This window comes from Phalacrocorax aristotelis, chromosome 2, assembly GCF_949628215.1.
Source record: "Phalacrocorax aristotelis chromosome 2, bGulAri2.1, whole genome shotgun sequence".
Lineage (NCBI taxonomy): Eukaryota > Metazoa > Chordata > Aves > Suliformes > Phalacrocoracidae > Phalacrocorax > Phalacrocorax aristotelis.
In genome coordinates this window covers 158,801,309-158,819,213 of record NC_134277.1, presented here as the reverse complement: position 1 = coordinate 158,819,213, position 17,905 = coordinate 158,801,309, and the positions used below count along the sequence as shown (strand labels likewise).

Sequence of the window (17,905 nt, the reverse complement as noted above, 5' to 3'; positions counted from 1 at the left end):
CAAAACAAGCTCTCCCTTCATTATCCTGCTATTTTACTGGGCATTGGACAAAAGACAGTCACTCAAAGTGAAGAAAGGTATTTTTCTGGACTCTTTTCTACTCATATAAAGACGATCAGAACAATACATATAACTTACTAATTTATTAATTTAGTAAGTCACACTGCCTCCTTTACCAAAATAGAAACCTGCAAAGCATGGTTTGTTTATTCCAGCATTCAGGACTACTAGGACTTTGGAATAATTCCAGTTTACCTGAAGTAAAAACTCAGCACAAAAACCCCTAAAGAAATGTTTCTAGATATCTGCCCAATTGTTTTACCAGTGCTGACTGATTCCTAGGGAATTTAAATGTTTTGACAAATCAGGTTTTAAATGTTTAGCAGACATAGACTAATCCACTGGTCACGCCTCAGATTAACATTAAAGCAGCTCTGATGCATAAGAGCCACTAAATCAAAAATAATATACTGAATATTATACCAAGTATGCCTGCAGATCACTGGCTGTCTGGTCTTTCAAATCTCAGTACCTAGAGCATTCAGAGTGGCTAAATATCTTACAAATACCTTATGAAATGTATTAATTTATGTACTCCAAACATCATAAAACACTTTGCTAAAAATAGTAAAAGCTGCAAAAGCATTTACTGCAAATCAAAATACAAAAAAATAAAGGATATCACGACAGCAACTTTGATGATTATAATTCATCTGCAGATTTTTCAGGGTGTGAAGATGTACTAGAGAAATACATCAGGATTTAGATTTTAATCATAATATTATTATAATGATATATCAAAATAATATATTTAATATAATTATATATTTCTGGACTTAAGATATCCAGCTAACTTGAGCTGGTTTCAACCATATTTATCAGAACATCTGGGAGATTCATGACAAAGACTTCCCCTCCTGTACTTGTTTTTATTACAAGACTCTACATGAGTAGATACTGTCCCTCTATTCCACCTGTTTTCTGATACTGCTTGTCTTTTGGACAAAAAAAAGCTGAATTGTGCTCACAGTCTGACAACTTAATTCTTGCAATTTATTTAATCACAAACAATTATCAATGATAGAGCTTTGATTTTTAATAGCATACTCTGAGTCCTCAGTGGTCTTTTAATTCAATTAATGAATTAGAGTCATGTATCAGTAGTAAGATGAACATAGACTTACAACTTAACTTACACATAACTATGAAAACAACATGCAAGGAATAAACTGGATTTTTTGATAATTTTTCTGTGAAATAGTATTTTGCTACTACTGTGAAGTTCTTCATGTTATTCCTTCTGTTGACATCTCCTACTCGCAGAAGTCTAACCAATGTAAAAATCTCCATTTACATAGAAGCTGCAAGTCCTAGGTAGCTAAAATCAAAGCTATTTCATATGCCACTGGAAAACATAAGTATCAAAAGAGGTTAAAAAACTACTTGACTTAAACCAGAAATAATTAAGATAGTTGTACAAATAGATTCTATTGAGAGCAACATTGTGTAACATTTTAGAAGTAATATCATAGTATGAAAGGAAAACCTCATTCGTATCTAGTATATCACTCAGTATTCAGATATTCAAGTAATACCATCAAAATCCACCTGATACTGCCAAATGTTTCTTGAGTTAGGAGGGCAGCTCTGCACCCGGCTCAACTTGTGTTTTCCTACTTGGATTTTTCTACCTGATGGATCACTAACATTGGTCCAGAATAAACAGTATGTTCAATTACTCCTAAGTATAAGAAGATATTCTTACAATTACTGTAGTAAAATACTTTGCTACAGCTATCTAAAACATAGTAAGAACAGAAAATATTATATGCAAGACAGAGGCAATTAAAAATTCTTCTAGTTACTTTTTGCCTCTTTAAGTGACAGAAGAGACAAACCTTGCAAAGAACCACAATTTAAGTCTTCAAATTATGTTTTAGAACTGTGGTAATTACATAAATGGAACATAGATACAGTCAGTCCTTTGAAAGATGAACTATCAGGTAGGGGTACCCACTCATTCTGACGGCCTTACCAGATGGTTTCAGTTACTGGAAACTCAAAAGTGTTAAAATACTACTCTTGAAATTTATGGCACAGAGTGAATTTTGACATAAAAAAAGGCCTCACAAGAATTATATTACATAAGGATTGAAAATTCTCTCTTTTCCCCATCCTGGGCTTTCAGTAGTATACTTACATTGCTATGTATTTCATTATAGCACAGTTTACATGAAAAAAAAAACCCACCTACCATGAAAATGTAAAATAAAGTTTAATGTCATTAAAAGAATTTTCTAAATTAACAGAACTTTCAAGGATTAGAAAGCTAGAGTTAATCAAAGCTTTCAGACTCCAAAGCTATTCTGAGTAAAGAAATTTAAGTAGAACAGTCAGAAAAAAAATTGATAGGCTCTCCAAAGAACACAGAAAAAAAGAAAACAAAAGCAAAAAACAAAACAATTAACAGTCATGAGACACACTTTGTGGGAAAATTATTTACCATTACTCAGTGTTTTGATATAACCAGGAAATATTAATAAAATCACAGAAATAGGTTTTTAAAAATAAGTATGAATGTTAAAAAACACACAAAACATCACATCTTAACAATGTATATTAAAAATAGATTGAACTTAAAAAAATAAAACAAAAATAGGAACATTTCACTACGTAGACCAGAAAAGATGAATGTTGTTTTAAAAGATGGAAAGAAACTGAGCAATTGAAAACACATTCTCTACTTCTCAGATACAAATTTAACCCAGATAAAAGCTGATCCAAATAAACAGATTCATGTCACACAAATCAGCTATTTTGTAGGTCTACAGAACGTAGTCACTAAGCCAAGTAAAAAGAACCTGTCCGTTCTATGCAGGTTTATTACCAAAAAAATCCTATGACAATTCCCTTTCAATGTCAGGCAAAATTTGCATTTTAATGGTCTCCCCCTCAAAGACATCTTTACATCATTTTATACAAGTAAATCTGAAGGTTAAAGTGCTATCTACAGAGAAGTTCACATTGTTACATGACAGTCAACGTAAAAGGTTTAAGCAATACTTATTATTTTCTTCTTCAGTAGTGGAATTCTCCAAGTTTAAACATGCATGTTCTCTTCTGCTAAAGGCATCCTGTATTCTGCATTTTACACGTTAAGACTGTACATATTTCCCAGCTGTACAAGTACTTCTTTCTACACACATTTATGCTACGCAATACCAGTAAGAAGAAACAGTCCATGTTATCAGAAAATGGTCATTTCACCTACCCAAACACATACATGGTCTTGGTTCAAAAGCAGAGTTATAATCATAGGCTTTTTCTTCCTCAACAGTTGGAACTCGAACATACTGCCTCATCCTGCATATGATTTGCCTCCCCGAGTACACTCTCTTTTTTCAGAAATTTGCTCTCTCACACTAGCATTGCAGCAGTTACTTCACGCGAGGGCTCTGCAATACTGTAAGCTTATCTGATTAGCCCTGTGACATCTACATAAAGCCACCAAACACGTGAAAAACTTCAGTATCAAATTCTGTTGACAAGGCCAGGCACAAGAGGAAAGAATAAAAGTAAAGATAGATCGTCAATGTGTGATTCACAGCTCATTGAATTAAAATGGACAGAGCCAGTTTCGTTACTTCAACGTCCCCAGAACAGGCAGCACATTATTTCTCTGATTAGGAGCAAAAAATCAGTATAGTTTCAGAAAAAAACTGTGTTCAGTCAGCTGCCATAAATATAGTGATAAATATTTTAAGAAAACGTACTTGTTTGATCTTGTTTAAGTATGGTCAGAAAAAAATTATTTAAGGGAGACTGCTGGCTGAAATGGCTTTTTAAACAGAAGGGTTTATCTTTAAGATTAGTCAAACACTTTAAAAATTAATAGGTTAATGAAATTAAAATTATCTCTAATAATCCCTCCGAATTTAAGCAGCAATGATTACAGAATTTAAATCCTTACCAACCTTACTCACAAAGATTATGATACATCTGATAGAAAATCGATTCTGAGTTAAGCAATTCTGAAGTTACTTTCTGGCTTCCTGTTAATTCTCTTCATTTTACTCTTTTACTTCCTATATTACACCCACTTGGGTAACACAAATACAGGATTTTCATACAGGTACTTTTATAAACCCTGGAAATTATAAGGCACTGCTTCGGATAAAAACACAACTAACAATTTCCAATAAATAACAATTCCATACTGATAAACTTAAGAGACTAGTGCTAATAAACTAGTGTTTACTCCAAATAAATTCAGAGAGAAACACTGAGCTGCACAGAAACTGTCACCACATAGCTTACTAAAGAGACCCCACAGTGTGAAACAGAAAGCTACAAGAAAGTTTTCTTTCAAATGAGTTTGTCTGAATATTCACTGCTGCATCTTATTCCTACAAAATTACAGAAAAACAAAACCTTCAAGCTGGCTTTAAGCAGAAAACACCAAGTTCTGCCCATCGAGTTTAAAACTGCCAGATTATTTTCCTCTTCAGTAAAACAGAAAACAAAATGGATTGTATTATTTATCTAATGCTAGAATTCCTTCCAAAATTTTGTGATGCTGTCTAATATTGTCAACTGTTTGCAGAACATTAGCAACCTGAAACCGAGATTTCACGTTCACTTACTGAATATTTTTGTTATGCCCCAAACTTGGATCTGGTCATCCATACCTTTACCGTCTATCTTCCAAGAATTAAAAAAAAATAAATAAAAAATTTAAAAATCTTAATCTATCAAAATACAGTATAATTAACATAGGAGTTTGAATCTACAGATAAATGCATGCTTTGCTAATATCATGAAACTGAGCAATATTAGAATTACATTTGGTTGCTCAATGTACTTAAATATAACTATGTAAAAATTGAGTACTTCTACACATTAGACTTTGTTTTACTTGTTTTTCTATATCTGAGATGAGAAACAAACAAAATGAAAGTTTTTTCCAATACCTAAAGGAAAGTGCATAGAATAACATTTCAACCACTACACTAACTATACTTGGTTAGTTTTGAACTATTAATATCAGTTGATGCATTTAATTCAGAACTAGAACTATTTTCAAGGGCATTCCCCTTCCACTATTAAAAACAGATCAAATATTTCAGAACAAGGAAATTATTTTGGCCATATAAGGGAGTTAATTAAAAATATTCTTCAACCTGCTATAAAAAGAACAACTGCTGTAAGGACGCGCTCATCAGCCATTGAATGTCCCTGTAACACACTCCCAGAGAGAATGGAGGGCTCATCATTCAGACACGTTGAAGTCCAATCTCCCTGATAAGCCTCTCCTCCTCCTCTCACCCTACTGCTGTTTAACTACCGAACAGCTGCTTTGCAGAGAAAATTCCAACATGCAGATGAAATTTCTGTCTTGAGAACACGATATTCATCTTTATGTTATCTTCTGACCCCCATGACAGCAAAATCTCAGTAACGAGCAACATGGGAAATACAGTCCACTATCTAGATTTGGCAATTTTACGTTTATTTTTAAAAATATGTTGGTGATCAGATAATCTGAAACAAATGAAAAAAAAAAAGCCCAACCCAACACAAAAACCGAACACCCACAACTTTATCCCAAGAATTTACTCTTGCAGTAGAGCTGTAAAGCTAATTATAAAGGTAATTCTGGTGCAATACATCTTCAAGGTGTGTTCTTCTATACTGGAATCAACATGGAGAGGTGCACAGCATGATACAATGAGAAGTATGCAAAAAGAGTTTGAATATAAGCTTTTTGTCAAAACAAGAAATGACAATGCATGTCAAGCTATTAGTAGGAAGTAGGGGGGAAAAAAAGCCAAACCACCTAGTCACTAAGGCTTACCACTAAGCTTCTCCAATGAAGTATTCTTTTCAGAACCATTAGCATTTAAAACAAATCCCCAGGGAAGGTATTATCTTTGGGACGGTGCCTTTTAAAGAATTCTAATCCATTAAAAGGAAGTTTTCCATTACATCAAGTTCTCCGGTTGCATTCTTTTTCACAAGTTCCACCGCCTGCAGCGTTTCCATACTGTCTCTCCTTTCTCCCACCATTGTTGTTTTCACATAGTAACTTTGTTTTACTTGCTCATTTCTGTTCTCTTCAACACCGCCTCCTCCTTCCCTACTCTGAGATATTACCAGCACTCTATTTTCAACACAGCATTAAGAATATCTAAAATTAATCCGGTTCCAGTGAAAGAAGCTCTACAGCTTATTATGAATTTTGCTTCTTAGTTCTTGTCCTTAATTATCTTCTTATTAGGCTGGCCATAACAAGGTCATTTACTTCTCATCACTAAAGCAATACAAAAATGAAACTTTGTCACTCTGACTTCCGAAGACACCTGTCCGAAGACACATCTACATAAATCTCTTTGACCTCTCTCCATCACAGCTGGCATGGATAACCTACTCACAGTAAAAAAATTAACTGGGTAAAGTCCAAGTTTTATTCCTGCTTTCACTATTGGGTTCGCAGTCAGGAAATGAGTTGTAGGTGATGAACCCAGAGGAAGAAAACAAAGGGACTTTGCGTCATTAAACTATTTCTAAACAAGCAGTGTCATGGAGAACAGGGGATGTCCCAGAGGACCAGAGAAAGGCAAGTGTCACCCTTATCTACAAGCAGGGCTTGAAGGATGATCTGGGTAATTATAGGCCCACCAGTCTTACTTCAATCCCTGGGAAAGTTATGGAGAGGATCCTCCTCGGGGCCATCAGAAGCCAAATGAAGCACATGATTGGGAAAAGTCAACATGGCTTCACTAAGGGCAAATCATGCTTGACAAACCTGGTGGCCTTCTATGACAAACTGACTTACTGGGTTGACATGGGTCAGGCAGTGGACATTGTCTACCTGGACTTCTCCAAGGCTTTTGATACGGTTCCTCACACCCTCCTCCTGGAGGAATTAATGCGTTATGGCCTAGACAAGTGGTCTGTGCAGTGAGTGGGGAACTGGCTGACAGGCCGCACCCAAAGGGTGGTGGTAAATAGCTCCTTTTCAAAGCGGCAACCTGTCACAAGTGGGGTCCCCCAGGGATCGATATTGGGCCCAATGTTATTCAACATCTTCATAAGTGATCTGGATAATGGGATCAAGTGTAGCCTGATGAAGTTTGTGGATGACACCAAGTTGAGTGGGGAAGTAGACACTCCAGAAGGGAGAGCTGCTCTGCAGGGAGATCTGGAGAGGCTGGAAGAGTGGGCCAGCAAGAACCTTATGAAGTTCAACAAGGACAAGTGGAAGGTCATGCACCTGGGAAAAAATAATCTGCGAATGCAGCACAGACTGGGATGCACCTGGCTGGAGAGCAGCTCTGTGGAAAGGGACCTGGGGGTCCTGGTGGACAGGCAGCTCAACATGAGTGAACAGTGTGCTGCTGCGGCCAAGAAGGCCAACAGGATGCTGGGTTGCATCAAAAAGGGCATCGCCAGCAGAGATACAGAAGTCATTATCCCGCTCTACTCAGCGCTTGTCAGGCCACACCTGGAGTCCTGTGTACAGTTCTGGTCCCCGCTCTACAAAAAGGATGGGGACAGGCTGGAAGGGGTCCAGAGAAGGGCCACCAAGATGATCAGAGGACTGGGAAGCTGCCATATGAGGAGAGGCTGGGAGAACTGGGCTTGTTCAGCCTTGAGAAAAGGAGGCTCAGAGGGGATTTAATCACCGTGTACTAGTACGTAAGGGGTAGTTACAAAGAAGATGGAGACTCCTTTTTTACACAGAGTCCCATGGAGAGGACAAGGGGGAATGGACACAAATCGCTCTTGGGGAGATTCCGATTGGACACCGAGGGAAATTTTTCACAGTGAGGACAGTCACCATTGGAATAATCTCCCCAGGGAAGTGGTTGACTCGGCCACATTGGACACCTTCAAGATTCAGCTGGACAGGGTGCTGGGCCATCTTGTCTAGACTGTGCTCTTCCTAGAAAGGTTGGACTAGATGATCCCTGAGGTCCCTTCCAACCTGGGATTCTGTGAAATACTAATTTCATAGCAAGGTGTTTGAAAAATCAGTGAAAAATGGGGACATAAGCAAACTACTGACTAAAGCAGAAGGGGAGGGAAAAGGAGGCTCATAGAGCTTTGTGTAATCTCTGAACTGGCATTATTCCTCCATCCAGACAACCAGTAGAGCATGGAACAGATTCATAACAAACACTGACAAAATACCCACTCTACTTATAGGCCTCATCCAGTAACACACTGAGACAGCAGGATATTCTTTGCCTACTATTTAATTCAGAATAAAAAAAGTAAAGAAGGATTAACATTATCACAGCAGCCCCTTCTACTCTCACTACTCAACACAAATACTTTGACCTGTCTCTCCCTGTCCAAAGGCCTGGCTGCTCCCCAGATTAGTGGGTACTGTGAGTCTCCCCAGCACAGCGATGATCCTGGTATAGAAGTAAGCTCCCAGTTCCAGACAGACTATGCTGTCCAAAGCCTGGCTTTACCTTGATCCTAACCTATTCTCTAACCCAGATGAGCAATTTTCAGAATACTGCATCCTTTAACACTTCACAGCTGCAGAGGATACCTGTGGTGGCAGATAAGCATGCTGTAACTTTTGTACGCACTCAGAGGCCAACCACCTTGCTTTACACTCCTCCATGGGTTCCGCTGAGGAGGGGTGTTGCAACATCTGCACCTTCCCTACCACCTTGTTCCCACTTTGTTGCAGGTAGGGAGCAACACCTAACACGGAAGACCATTCTATGGATTCTCAGGATTAAGATAGACATTGTGCTTGAAGAAGCGGAATGACACTACTGAAGGCATGGTTGAAAGGAAACAGGACAAGTAGCAACACTTAGCCTGTCGCCATGGTGGCCAGGGACCAATAACAAGCAACTTTTCCAAAAGCGGCACTGTGTCCCTCTGGAGCCTTCAAACCATACTTCTGGTCAACAAGCTGGCCAACTACAGGTTAAAAAAAAAATTATATATATACATATATATACACACACACAAAATATACTTGGCTAAATGCCTCAGTAAACTTTGGTGACTGCTACTTAAGCCCAGTCTACAGAATCCCTCCCAGATGCACAAGCTGGTCATACCTTTTCTTCCCAGTCCCAGCCTCAGACAGCAAGGCAGACAGCTGACAGGGACTTTCTCCGTGCCCCACCCCCAACACCCAGTTCTAGTTTTAAAAGTTCTAAACTAGATTTTCCACACTCTCTTTCCCACTCCATTTCCTCATAGATTACTGGACACAGCCCTCATTCCCAGCAAGGAAGAAAGTTATTTTGTTGTTTGAACAGTTGCTGCTCACTTTTGTTTCACTACAGGAATTCATGTAGATTAAGCCATTGCCTTTAAAGCAACACCCCTTGTATATGTGTGTATTTTGAGGCTGAGAGAGGGAAGGGGAAGAAGAGAGCATCAACAAGAAGCTGGGACAAGAGCATGAGTCTGGGTACAACTCTAGGCAGAGCATTAGGAGATGGTACATTGATAGTCTGTTAAATAGGGGCGAAAAACCATCTAGCAGTGATGTTGCCAATTATGCAAGTTCCCATTGTAAATGCAGTATTGTTACAATTAATGGTACATTTAAAGTCTCAGGCCTATGGCAGTAGCACATATGTATTACTTAGCATCTCTTGGAACACAGATGGTTACTGAAACATCATTAACAGTTCTGCCTTTCAGCAGATGTCTTTACTCCAAGGTCAGAGTCATGAAAGAAAGTGGAATGACTCCTGACAAGGGAAAGTTGCCAAAATGTGTAAAGAACTACCTTGCTGGTCAACTGAAATCTGTATTACATAGTAGCCTCTTCTGGTTTTGATGCTGTGGCTTCCCTACACCAAGAAAAAGATGGAACAGTGTCAAACAGTCCCTACTTTTGGAAGGTCATGAAGATTTTGTCAATACTACAAGCTCTCTTCAAGCAGTTCTAATGTGAAGGATGGCGCTGGTAAACCTTTATCACCACCTACCCTACAGAAGACAAGCTCACTTCAAACCAATAACTGGTCAGCAAGCGGCCAGAGCTGCAAGTGTTCTCAGGGTAATAAACACCTGAAGCTTTCTACATTGAAAAATCTGAATGTAGAGAAGCATGAAGACGTTTCCTGACCACTGCTACTATTTCCCTTTTCGTAAGACAATGGAGCTTGTTTTCTTGACCCAATCCGCACAGCTGCAGTGGTAAGAACTCCCAGAATCTTATGCTGCTGCTGCTCATCTTTTTCCTCAGAGAAAAGGAGGCTCAGAACAGTTGTGTCACCTCCTTATCACAGGTATCCTATGACTGCAGTATCTAGGCTGGGAGGATTAAGTTCTCTGCTCCTGCTCAATGGTGCCTTGCAGCACATACTGCCCAAATGCACAGTGCTGAAATAGATCAGGGAGTAGGAACCACATCGTCACCTGAGTTGCATGAAGAAAAATGAGGCATGAGGAGTTTTCTCTGAGTGAAAACAGCATGTATGTCATGATTAAAAGTCCTGATGATGAGGAAGCAAAAGTTCACAGGCCGCCTTTCTGGAAGCCTCAAAGCTAATGCAGTGGGAAGGTTTAACTCAGGGAACTGAATTTTAACCAGTTCAGAGTAAACCACTGAACCGTATACAGGACATGTAGAAGCGTGTTGTTCTATATATCCTTCTTTCCAACATAAGCATGGCCAGAGCTTCAAAAACAAGTTTTACCCTCATTTGAGTACAGCCACCTATAGATTTCAACACATATACACAAGTTTTGAAAAACATTTCCTAATTAAAAGCAAAACTTTCTGTATACAATTAGTTCAATACCACATCACACAGATTTGATTTCACACACACATTGTACATAGAAGGCATCATAAGAAAGAGAATGGATGAAAAATTTTCTGTGAATCTGGAACCATACTGTACTACCCACATTGAGAAAACCGAGTGCAGCAATTCTTCTGAGACACATACACAGGGCTCAAAACATGACAAAACATCTGTTCCTGTTCAATAACAAAGTGTTTAAATTGGACTGACATTATTGAAAAATAAAATGCTAAACAAAAATGTTGTAATGTTACTTTGAAAAACTGTCACAGAAGATACATAAGGTTAAGAACTCCAATTCTTGTTCAAGTCTCACAAATCTTCAATTAAGTACCCCGTTTGTGTCTATACCTACCCATTTGATTTTCCCAGTAAGTATTCATAAAATGGGATATTCCAAATTGGACACGTGAACATAAGTACAGAAGAACATTAGAATAATTCAGAATCAAAAATTTGAAAAAATCTCTTTACGTATTACAGGTCCACAGAGCTGCCCATACGCTCCATTTTATACACGTTCTTTCTCTGCAGACAGCTTTACCTAGTTCGTCCTGCCCTCTCAGAAGAGCAGCTTTGTGCTACAACCAACAAGCAAGCAGTAGTTTATGTGACAACTTTTCAATATTAACAGTTTTAAACACAGACATGAAAGAAGTTACAGTAAAAAGACTCCATCTAAATTAATCTGAATTATAAAATACCCTTGTGGTTGTTACCTTTCCCATTAATTCTAAAAAGTGCTCCAGCTTGTAGTCAGGTTTCCCAGAATAATTGAAAAGCAGCTGTTACAAGATTCTGCATTGTTTTCTCCTCTCCAAAACAGTGAGATTTAAGGGTAGAACACATGCCTATCTAGAACCACATACCCCAGCTAATTAAAAAGCAGTTGCCTCCCCACTCCTGTAATTTCTGATCACAGAGTACTGAAGGAACATGCATGTAGCTGATGGCTCCTCTGTCTAGCAGAGAGACAGCTTCGTATTTATACACAAAGAACTAGTTATATATACACACATTGTTAATCAACAAGTCTTAGGTGTCTCAGCTTTCTGTAGAAACCATCTCTGGGCCCACAGGTTCATTGGTTTCTATAGTAATCCAAGCATTCTTCCCCACAAGCAGCACTTCTCACCATGCTGTAATTTCAACATCAGATTCAATTTGCATAAATAATGTTCTGTCAGTTCAGAAGAACTTTAAGCTCTTGTCTAAACTAATGTCAATAACAGATTACAAACTTTAAAAAAAACCCAAACAACAAACATGCATATAGAAGTAGTCTTGGATGCAGCTTGTACTGCGTTTATTACAAAAGGACAACTCTGCTAGCTCAGACACAGATTAATTATAATTTAATAACTATTCATTTTTTATTACCGATGAAGTTCAAAAGTAGGGTATCAGCATCTTAAAGTCCTTTTCTAATCATAAAACAGTTATGTTCTAGTTTAATGAAAGTGGGATAATCTGTTTTAATTGCATAAATTATTCTGTATTTGTTAGAACTACAGGAGGAGACCAACAAAAATCTGAGAAGATTTATTTTCACATACTTTTGTTAAGCAGTTAATATGTAAGGAAGTATCACAAAGGAGTACTAATTTAGCATAATGATATAGCTTATTGTTAGGTTGAAATTCCTTACTAAGGAATGAGTAAGCATTCTCGAGCCATAATTAAAGACTTGGGGTGCCCATTTCAATCCAAAGGACAGACCTTAATCAGCAAGGTACTGTAACATGTCCAAGTATAATTCAGAATCACAGTTGTTCTCTTCTTGAAAAATGAAAAGGACTGAGAGCTTTAACAGATCTCAAGTTGGACATGAAAAGGAAGGCTGAGTTATACAGGAGCCAACTATTTTTTTAAATATTGGGGTCTAGAATTCTACTCACACTTTACATAGTATAAATCTATTTTTTTAAAAGCCACTGAATTTAAAAAGAACTAAAAAATTTATTTTGAAATCAAATATTTACCTTTTCTCACATAATTGTTGGGAATTTTGCACATCTTTACAAAAGACTAATTCTTACTGCCATGTTTCTAGTTTAGAAAAACAATTCAATATTTGAAAGAAAGAAGTCAAAGTTTTTAAACACAAAATACCAGTACATGAGCAGTGTTCATTTCTGAGCTCATTTATTTGCACATGTAAATTATGAAAGGCTAGACAGTTCTTTACCTGCAGTGAAATCTTTTTGCTATGAATTAAAAGCATGCAAGTCAGACTACTGCAATATTCACTCTACACAAATACATTTACTGATTCAAACTTCAGTTCAAGCAAACATCAAGTACTCCACAAACAGATACAGCTAATTTGCTTTTTATACTTTGTACTCAGGCTAATTAAGAACCTTCCTAGTTTACAAATTACTTGCTAGTTTTAAGTTTCTTAAATATTCCTGTACAAGACAAGGATTCTATACTTGTTTTAACTTTTGAAATGTAAATAATTATGACACATCCCTTATGTTAGAAAATTTCATACTGACCTCTACATGGGTACCAAAAGGCTTGTATTCTTTGAGCCAGCTGGGTTACCAGTAAGAGTCATAGGTCATTCCCTTGAACACATCAGCTACAAACAGAATTTGCTAGTATACTTCATAGACACGAACTCCAGAACACGGAATCAAGCAGAACTTTGGCTGTTCAGCTAAGCACCTTCAAAACAGCAAAATCCGGAACTGTTCACCTTTGGACATGATCATTAGCTGATATTTATAAGGTAGTAGATGAGGGAGAGTTATCTACCTACCCCAACTTTCTACTAATTCCTGTCTAATTCCTGCACGAATTAGTCTTGAATGACGTAATTTTCTAGAAATGAAACAGCACTCTTTAAAAGCCAAGAATCATGTACACAGCTAACTTCCATCTTCAGCAATTCACAAGGTACCTGATTCTCTAGAGAGCCACTGGGGATCCTTGCGGTCAATGATGGGAAAGAAATTACATACACCATGTAAAGGAAAGGCCAAAATATTTTTAAAACCAGTCTACCCTGGTCTTTCCAGAGGGACATGCATTTAATCACATAGTGGAAAACCTATCCCTCCCCCCCAATCAATTTTTCTTTGTTGTCATGCACAAAAAATAGGACACTTGCATGCATAATCAGCATGAGCCTTCTTACCCTTTCGTCCCATGATTGAGAAATCAATAGCAAACAATGCTGCTCATGAAGGTTAATCGACTGATAGGAAAACCAGTTGCAAAGAGATTTCTGTAAATAACAACGATAGCCATATTTTAATAAAACCTGAAAAAAACTGTTAAGCTACATTTTAACATTTGGCGAACTCTCCATGTATAGTTTAAAAGCACACAAAGGCTTTGATGGGGACATAATTAAGTTCACCAAAAGCATTTGATTTCCTACGTTATACGCCCAGATTGCACACACATAAAATAACTGAAAAAATAAATTCTTCAGGTTTTGACAAGGAATGAATGTAACAAAATAGTTCATTTCTTGGCTATACTAAAGTGTGTTCCAAAACAAATGGAAGGAATGAAGGAGGACCGATGTTAATGATGTTAACTAGTTGTTATTCACAAAGTGCTCATATGTGTGCTTTTCATTTTCTGTGGACCTTCTCCTAAACATTAACTTTCCCAAATGGGGTTAGGATGATGAGACATAGAGAGAGTTAACAGCTTACAGAAAATAACAAAATGAACACTTGTTCAAAATTAACAAGTCTTAAAGAAATCCATGCAGATTCATTAAATAAGGAAGCAACCACCCCACTGGCACACAAAGTAGCTTAGGGTATCATGAGTGGAATAAACAGATGCACAAAGAGCTACAGTTCCCCAGCTACAAGCTCCTGAGTTTTTTTTTTTCTTAGCTTAATCAACGGATACATTAAGAGAAGTTACTACTTTTTCTTTGCAGTGTAGAAAAGACAACCACCTAAAACTTCGCTGGAAAAAAATCTGTACCGAAATGCTTACATATTGAAAGCATTTATTGTATATTATTGTGTAAAGAATTCATTATGGATTTTATGACCATAGTATTACAGTAGTTACAGATATTCTGAAATACAGTTATTTTCCTTTACTGGCCTAGGTCTAGCAAATGGCAAACTGCTGAAGGAAACCCAAACCATGACATACCCTTGGCAGCTGTTTTTCAAGTTCCTGTGTTGGTTAGGTTAGTAGATGAAAGATGGGCTTGATATAAGGCTGCTTGTGTTTCTCATCCTCTAAGGTACTAGAACCAAGCAGCAGACAATGATTCGAGAAACTCTGCCATGTAACTCTTCTGTAATAGCCAAAATATGAATATTCTATAGAATTACAATGTATTTATTTTAACACTAAGTGGTCAACAATACTGTCAGAAAACTAATAGGGTTTCTACTGCCTATAAAATAAATTAAAGCAACTATGAAAAATGCTTAAGTAGGAGGTCCCATTTAGTGTTTTAAAGTATCAAGGGTACATGTGAAACACACTCCAGATGAGGAAAAAGGCATGTTAGACAGAAAGAGTGGAGAAAGTTATTAATTAGAACTATGGCTTAATTGTCACTAAAAACATTAGAATGCTCAGCCCATGAAATATCTGTATAGACAGATTTAGGAATACATCTCCAGCCACCATGGGTATTTTAGAACTGTATTTCACACAGAAATAAATCTTCCCTTCTCATTAACAATCTTGTTATTACTTATTATTTACATAATGGCAAGAGACAAATAAATGAATTTCCCAAAACTGCTGTGAGGGAAAAAACCAAAATGAGGAGATTATCTGCCTCTCAAAATGTGTTAATAACATTAAATGTGAGTTAAGAACTTACTCATTTCAAATTCCATTTCAAGTGCTGTTTTCCTTCCTACACTTGGCAAGGAAGCTCTAGTCAGAAAGAAAATTATGGTTCTAATAGTTTGTTGAGGGTTTTTTTTGTTTGGCAGGGAGGGGGGTGTTGTTTGCCTGTTTAAAGACCATGAAGCAACTTAACTGAAAGCAGTAACATCCAAGAACAATCACTACTCAATTGTTCTATTTACTTTCGTCTCTTATGAGCTAGGGAAGCCACGAGTACACATCAGCTGCAGCACAGCAAAGCGCCACATGGTGTTTGGAAAGCTGAGGAAACAAAATGTTATGTACTGTAACGAGAAGCAATCAATGCATTGAGCATACTTGGAGAAGCATCCTGGAGTTACCAAAACAGTCACTTCACAGTAACCGAGAACAGGCCAAATCATGGACGATTTCCCACCTAACTGATACATATATCTCGTAAATCAGAGAGGTCTCTTTTTAAGTGGCAAATATTTGACAGAATAGCATGGGGGATGCTCATATTACTGAAGTTCACAGCAGTAATTCAAGGGAAGAAAGTGGGAAAATTACATTTGTCAAAATCCTTATTTTTATTTATTTGCCGTCTTCATTTGCATGTTACAAGGACCCACTAATCAGCAGCTAAATTCAGTTTAATGTAACAATCATTATTAACAAAACCTTGAAAAGCAAAAATATAATTAGATATGTTAATGGCATATGTAAGAACAAGATAAAAGAACAGGAAAAAGAGAAAAGAAAATCACAAGCATAGCTACCACAAGTAAAATACATTCTTAGAGTCAGCAGGTGTTCTCACCTGTATCACACACACTTTTTCTAACCCAAGCAATTTCGTTTTAGTATCAAATCTGCCTTAAAGTTCAATATTCAACTGAAGTCAGGGAATACAGCCAGTAAGTAGGTTAGCTGTTTCTGAAAAAAACTCATTATCTACTGAACGGTGTTTCAAGCATCTGATTAAGTGTGAATATCTGGAACATAATGTCCAAAAAGAAAAGTGTCTTAAACAAATGTTTTGATACATGATTTAGCAAGACTTTTTCCTTAACAGAAGCATTTGTAATGTTTCAATCCAAATGCAGCCTACAAAAAAATCCTACCAAAACCACCCATGCTCCATAACAGAAGTATGTTGAATGAAATAATCTGCACAAATTATTGAACAGGGAAATTGAGTGCAAATTTGTGACAAATGAAGAACACATACTGCCTGTACTGCAAAGGCTATCTGGTTAAAAGTTCTTTGGTTTTATTTTTAAATAAAAGGACTAATTAATCTCTTAATCCACAGTTTCTTTGTAATAAGGCACAGCTAAAACGGTTAATAAAATAGCTGTGGCTCAAATCATTCTACTCCTACTGTATTATAACAGCAGTGAGAAAAGACATTTGCTTTCTCAACGTTTCAGAACTTGCATTTCAACTTCACATGAAGACACCATGTTTGTAAGCATATCTTCTATCAACACCCATGTTATTTGCACAAGAGGAGCTATAGATAAAAGTTACAGCTACAAAGAACACAGGGAAAAGCAATACTTTGGCAAGGTTGCTACAAGTGCTGCTGCAATTATATAGCATTACACCTCCACTACAGACTGGATGTCAATACAGACGCTACGCCATGGCTAGTCAAAACCAAGCACTTTTACATCTCAAGATTCAGAGAGCAGAGCGAAAATTTACTATTTATGGGCCATTACTGTATTGAGACTAAAATCTTAACATTATTTCATTAAGGACTCGATGCAGCACTATATCCACGTATTCCTAAATTTGATAATCCAATATGTAACAAAACTACCAAAGACCAGCACGCACGACTGAGATGAGGTTAAATGAGAAGAACATTACCCTTGGGTATCTGCTGATGTTCATCTCTCTCCCTCTCAATACCACATCCCAGTTCTGACTACATGCCTGTTTTTTGGATAGTTAATATTGAGGGAGATAAGAATTATATTGTCCTGTGAACATTCATGTACACTAACTTCAAGACTGACTTCTAAAGTGTCTCTAAGAACAGCTGAAGTCCCAAGAAAGACTAATAAAGTCTCCTTGTCCAGTCTTTCCATAATACCAGTATCTTGACCTCTCCTGACCTTCCGAACCACCACTTTCAGACCTAGACATTCCCTGACTACTGTACTGCGAAAAGGGAGTAAAAATATTACCAGGAACTGGTATAGAGACCCAGGAAAGCAAGCGGGACAACACTGGGTTGGTCAATATGAACCAAGAACTTAATCAAACTTTCCTTTTAACTAGAT

The 17,905-nt window shown here is 37.3% G+C and overlaps 1 protein-coding gene across 8 annotated transcripts in view; it reads right to left on the bottom strand.

The window, feature by feature from the left end:
• Positions 1–17,905, bottom strand: part of EFR3A (EFR3 homolog A) — a 91,255-nt gene that overhangs the window by 66,141 nt on the left and 7,209 nt on the right. For 3 of the 8 annotated variants that reach the window (XM_075085838.1, XM_075085844.1, XM_075085839.1), the window contains exon 3: positions 13,945–14,034. The exons of 3 other annotated variants lie outside the window; for them this stretch is intronic. In XM_075085838.1, the coding sequence (XP_074941939.1) occupies positions 13,945–13,957 (13 nt within the window). In that variant the 5' untranslated portion in view covers positions 13,958–14,034. Of the gene's footprint in view, positions 1–13,300; positions 13,473–13,944; positions 14,035–14,933; positions 15,019–17,905 lie in introns of those variants that run through there. 2 more of the 8 variants (XM_075085840.1, XM_075085846.1) reach the window with 2 other exon arrangements.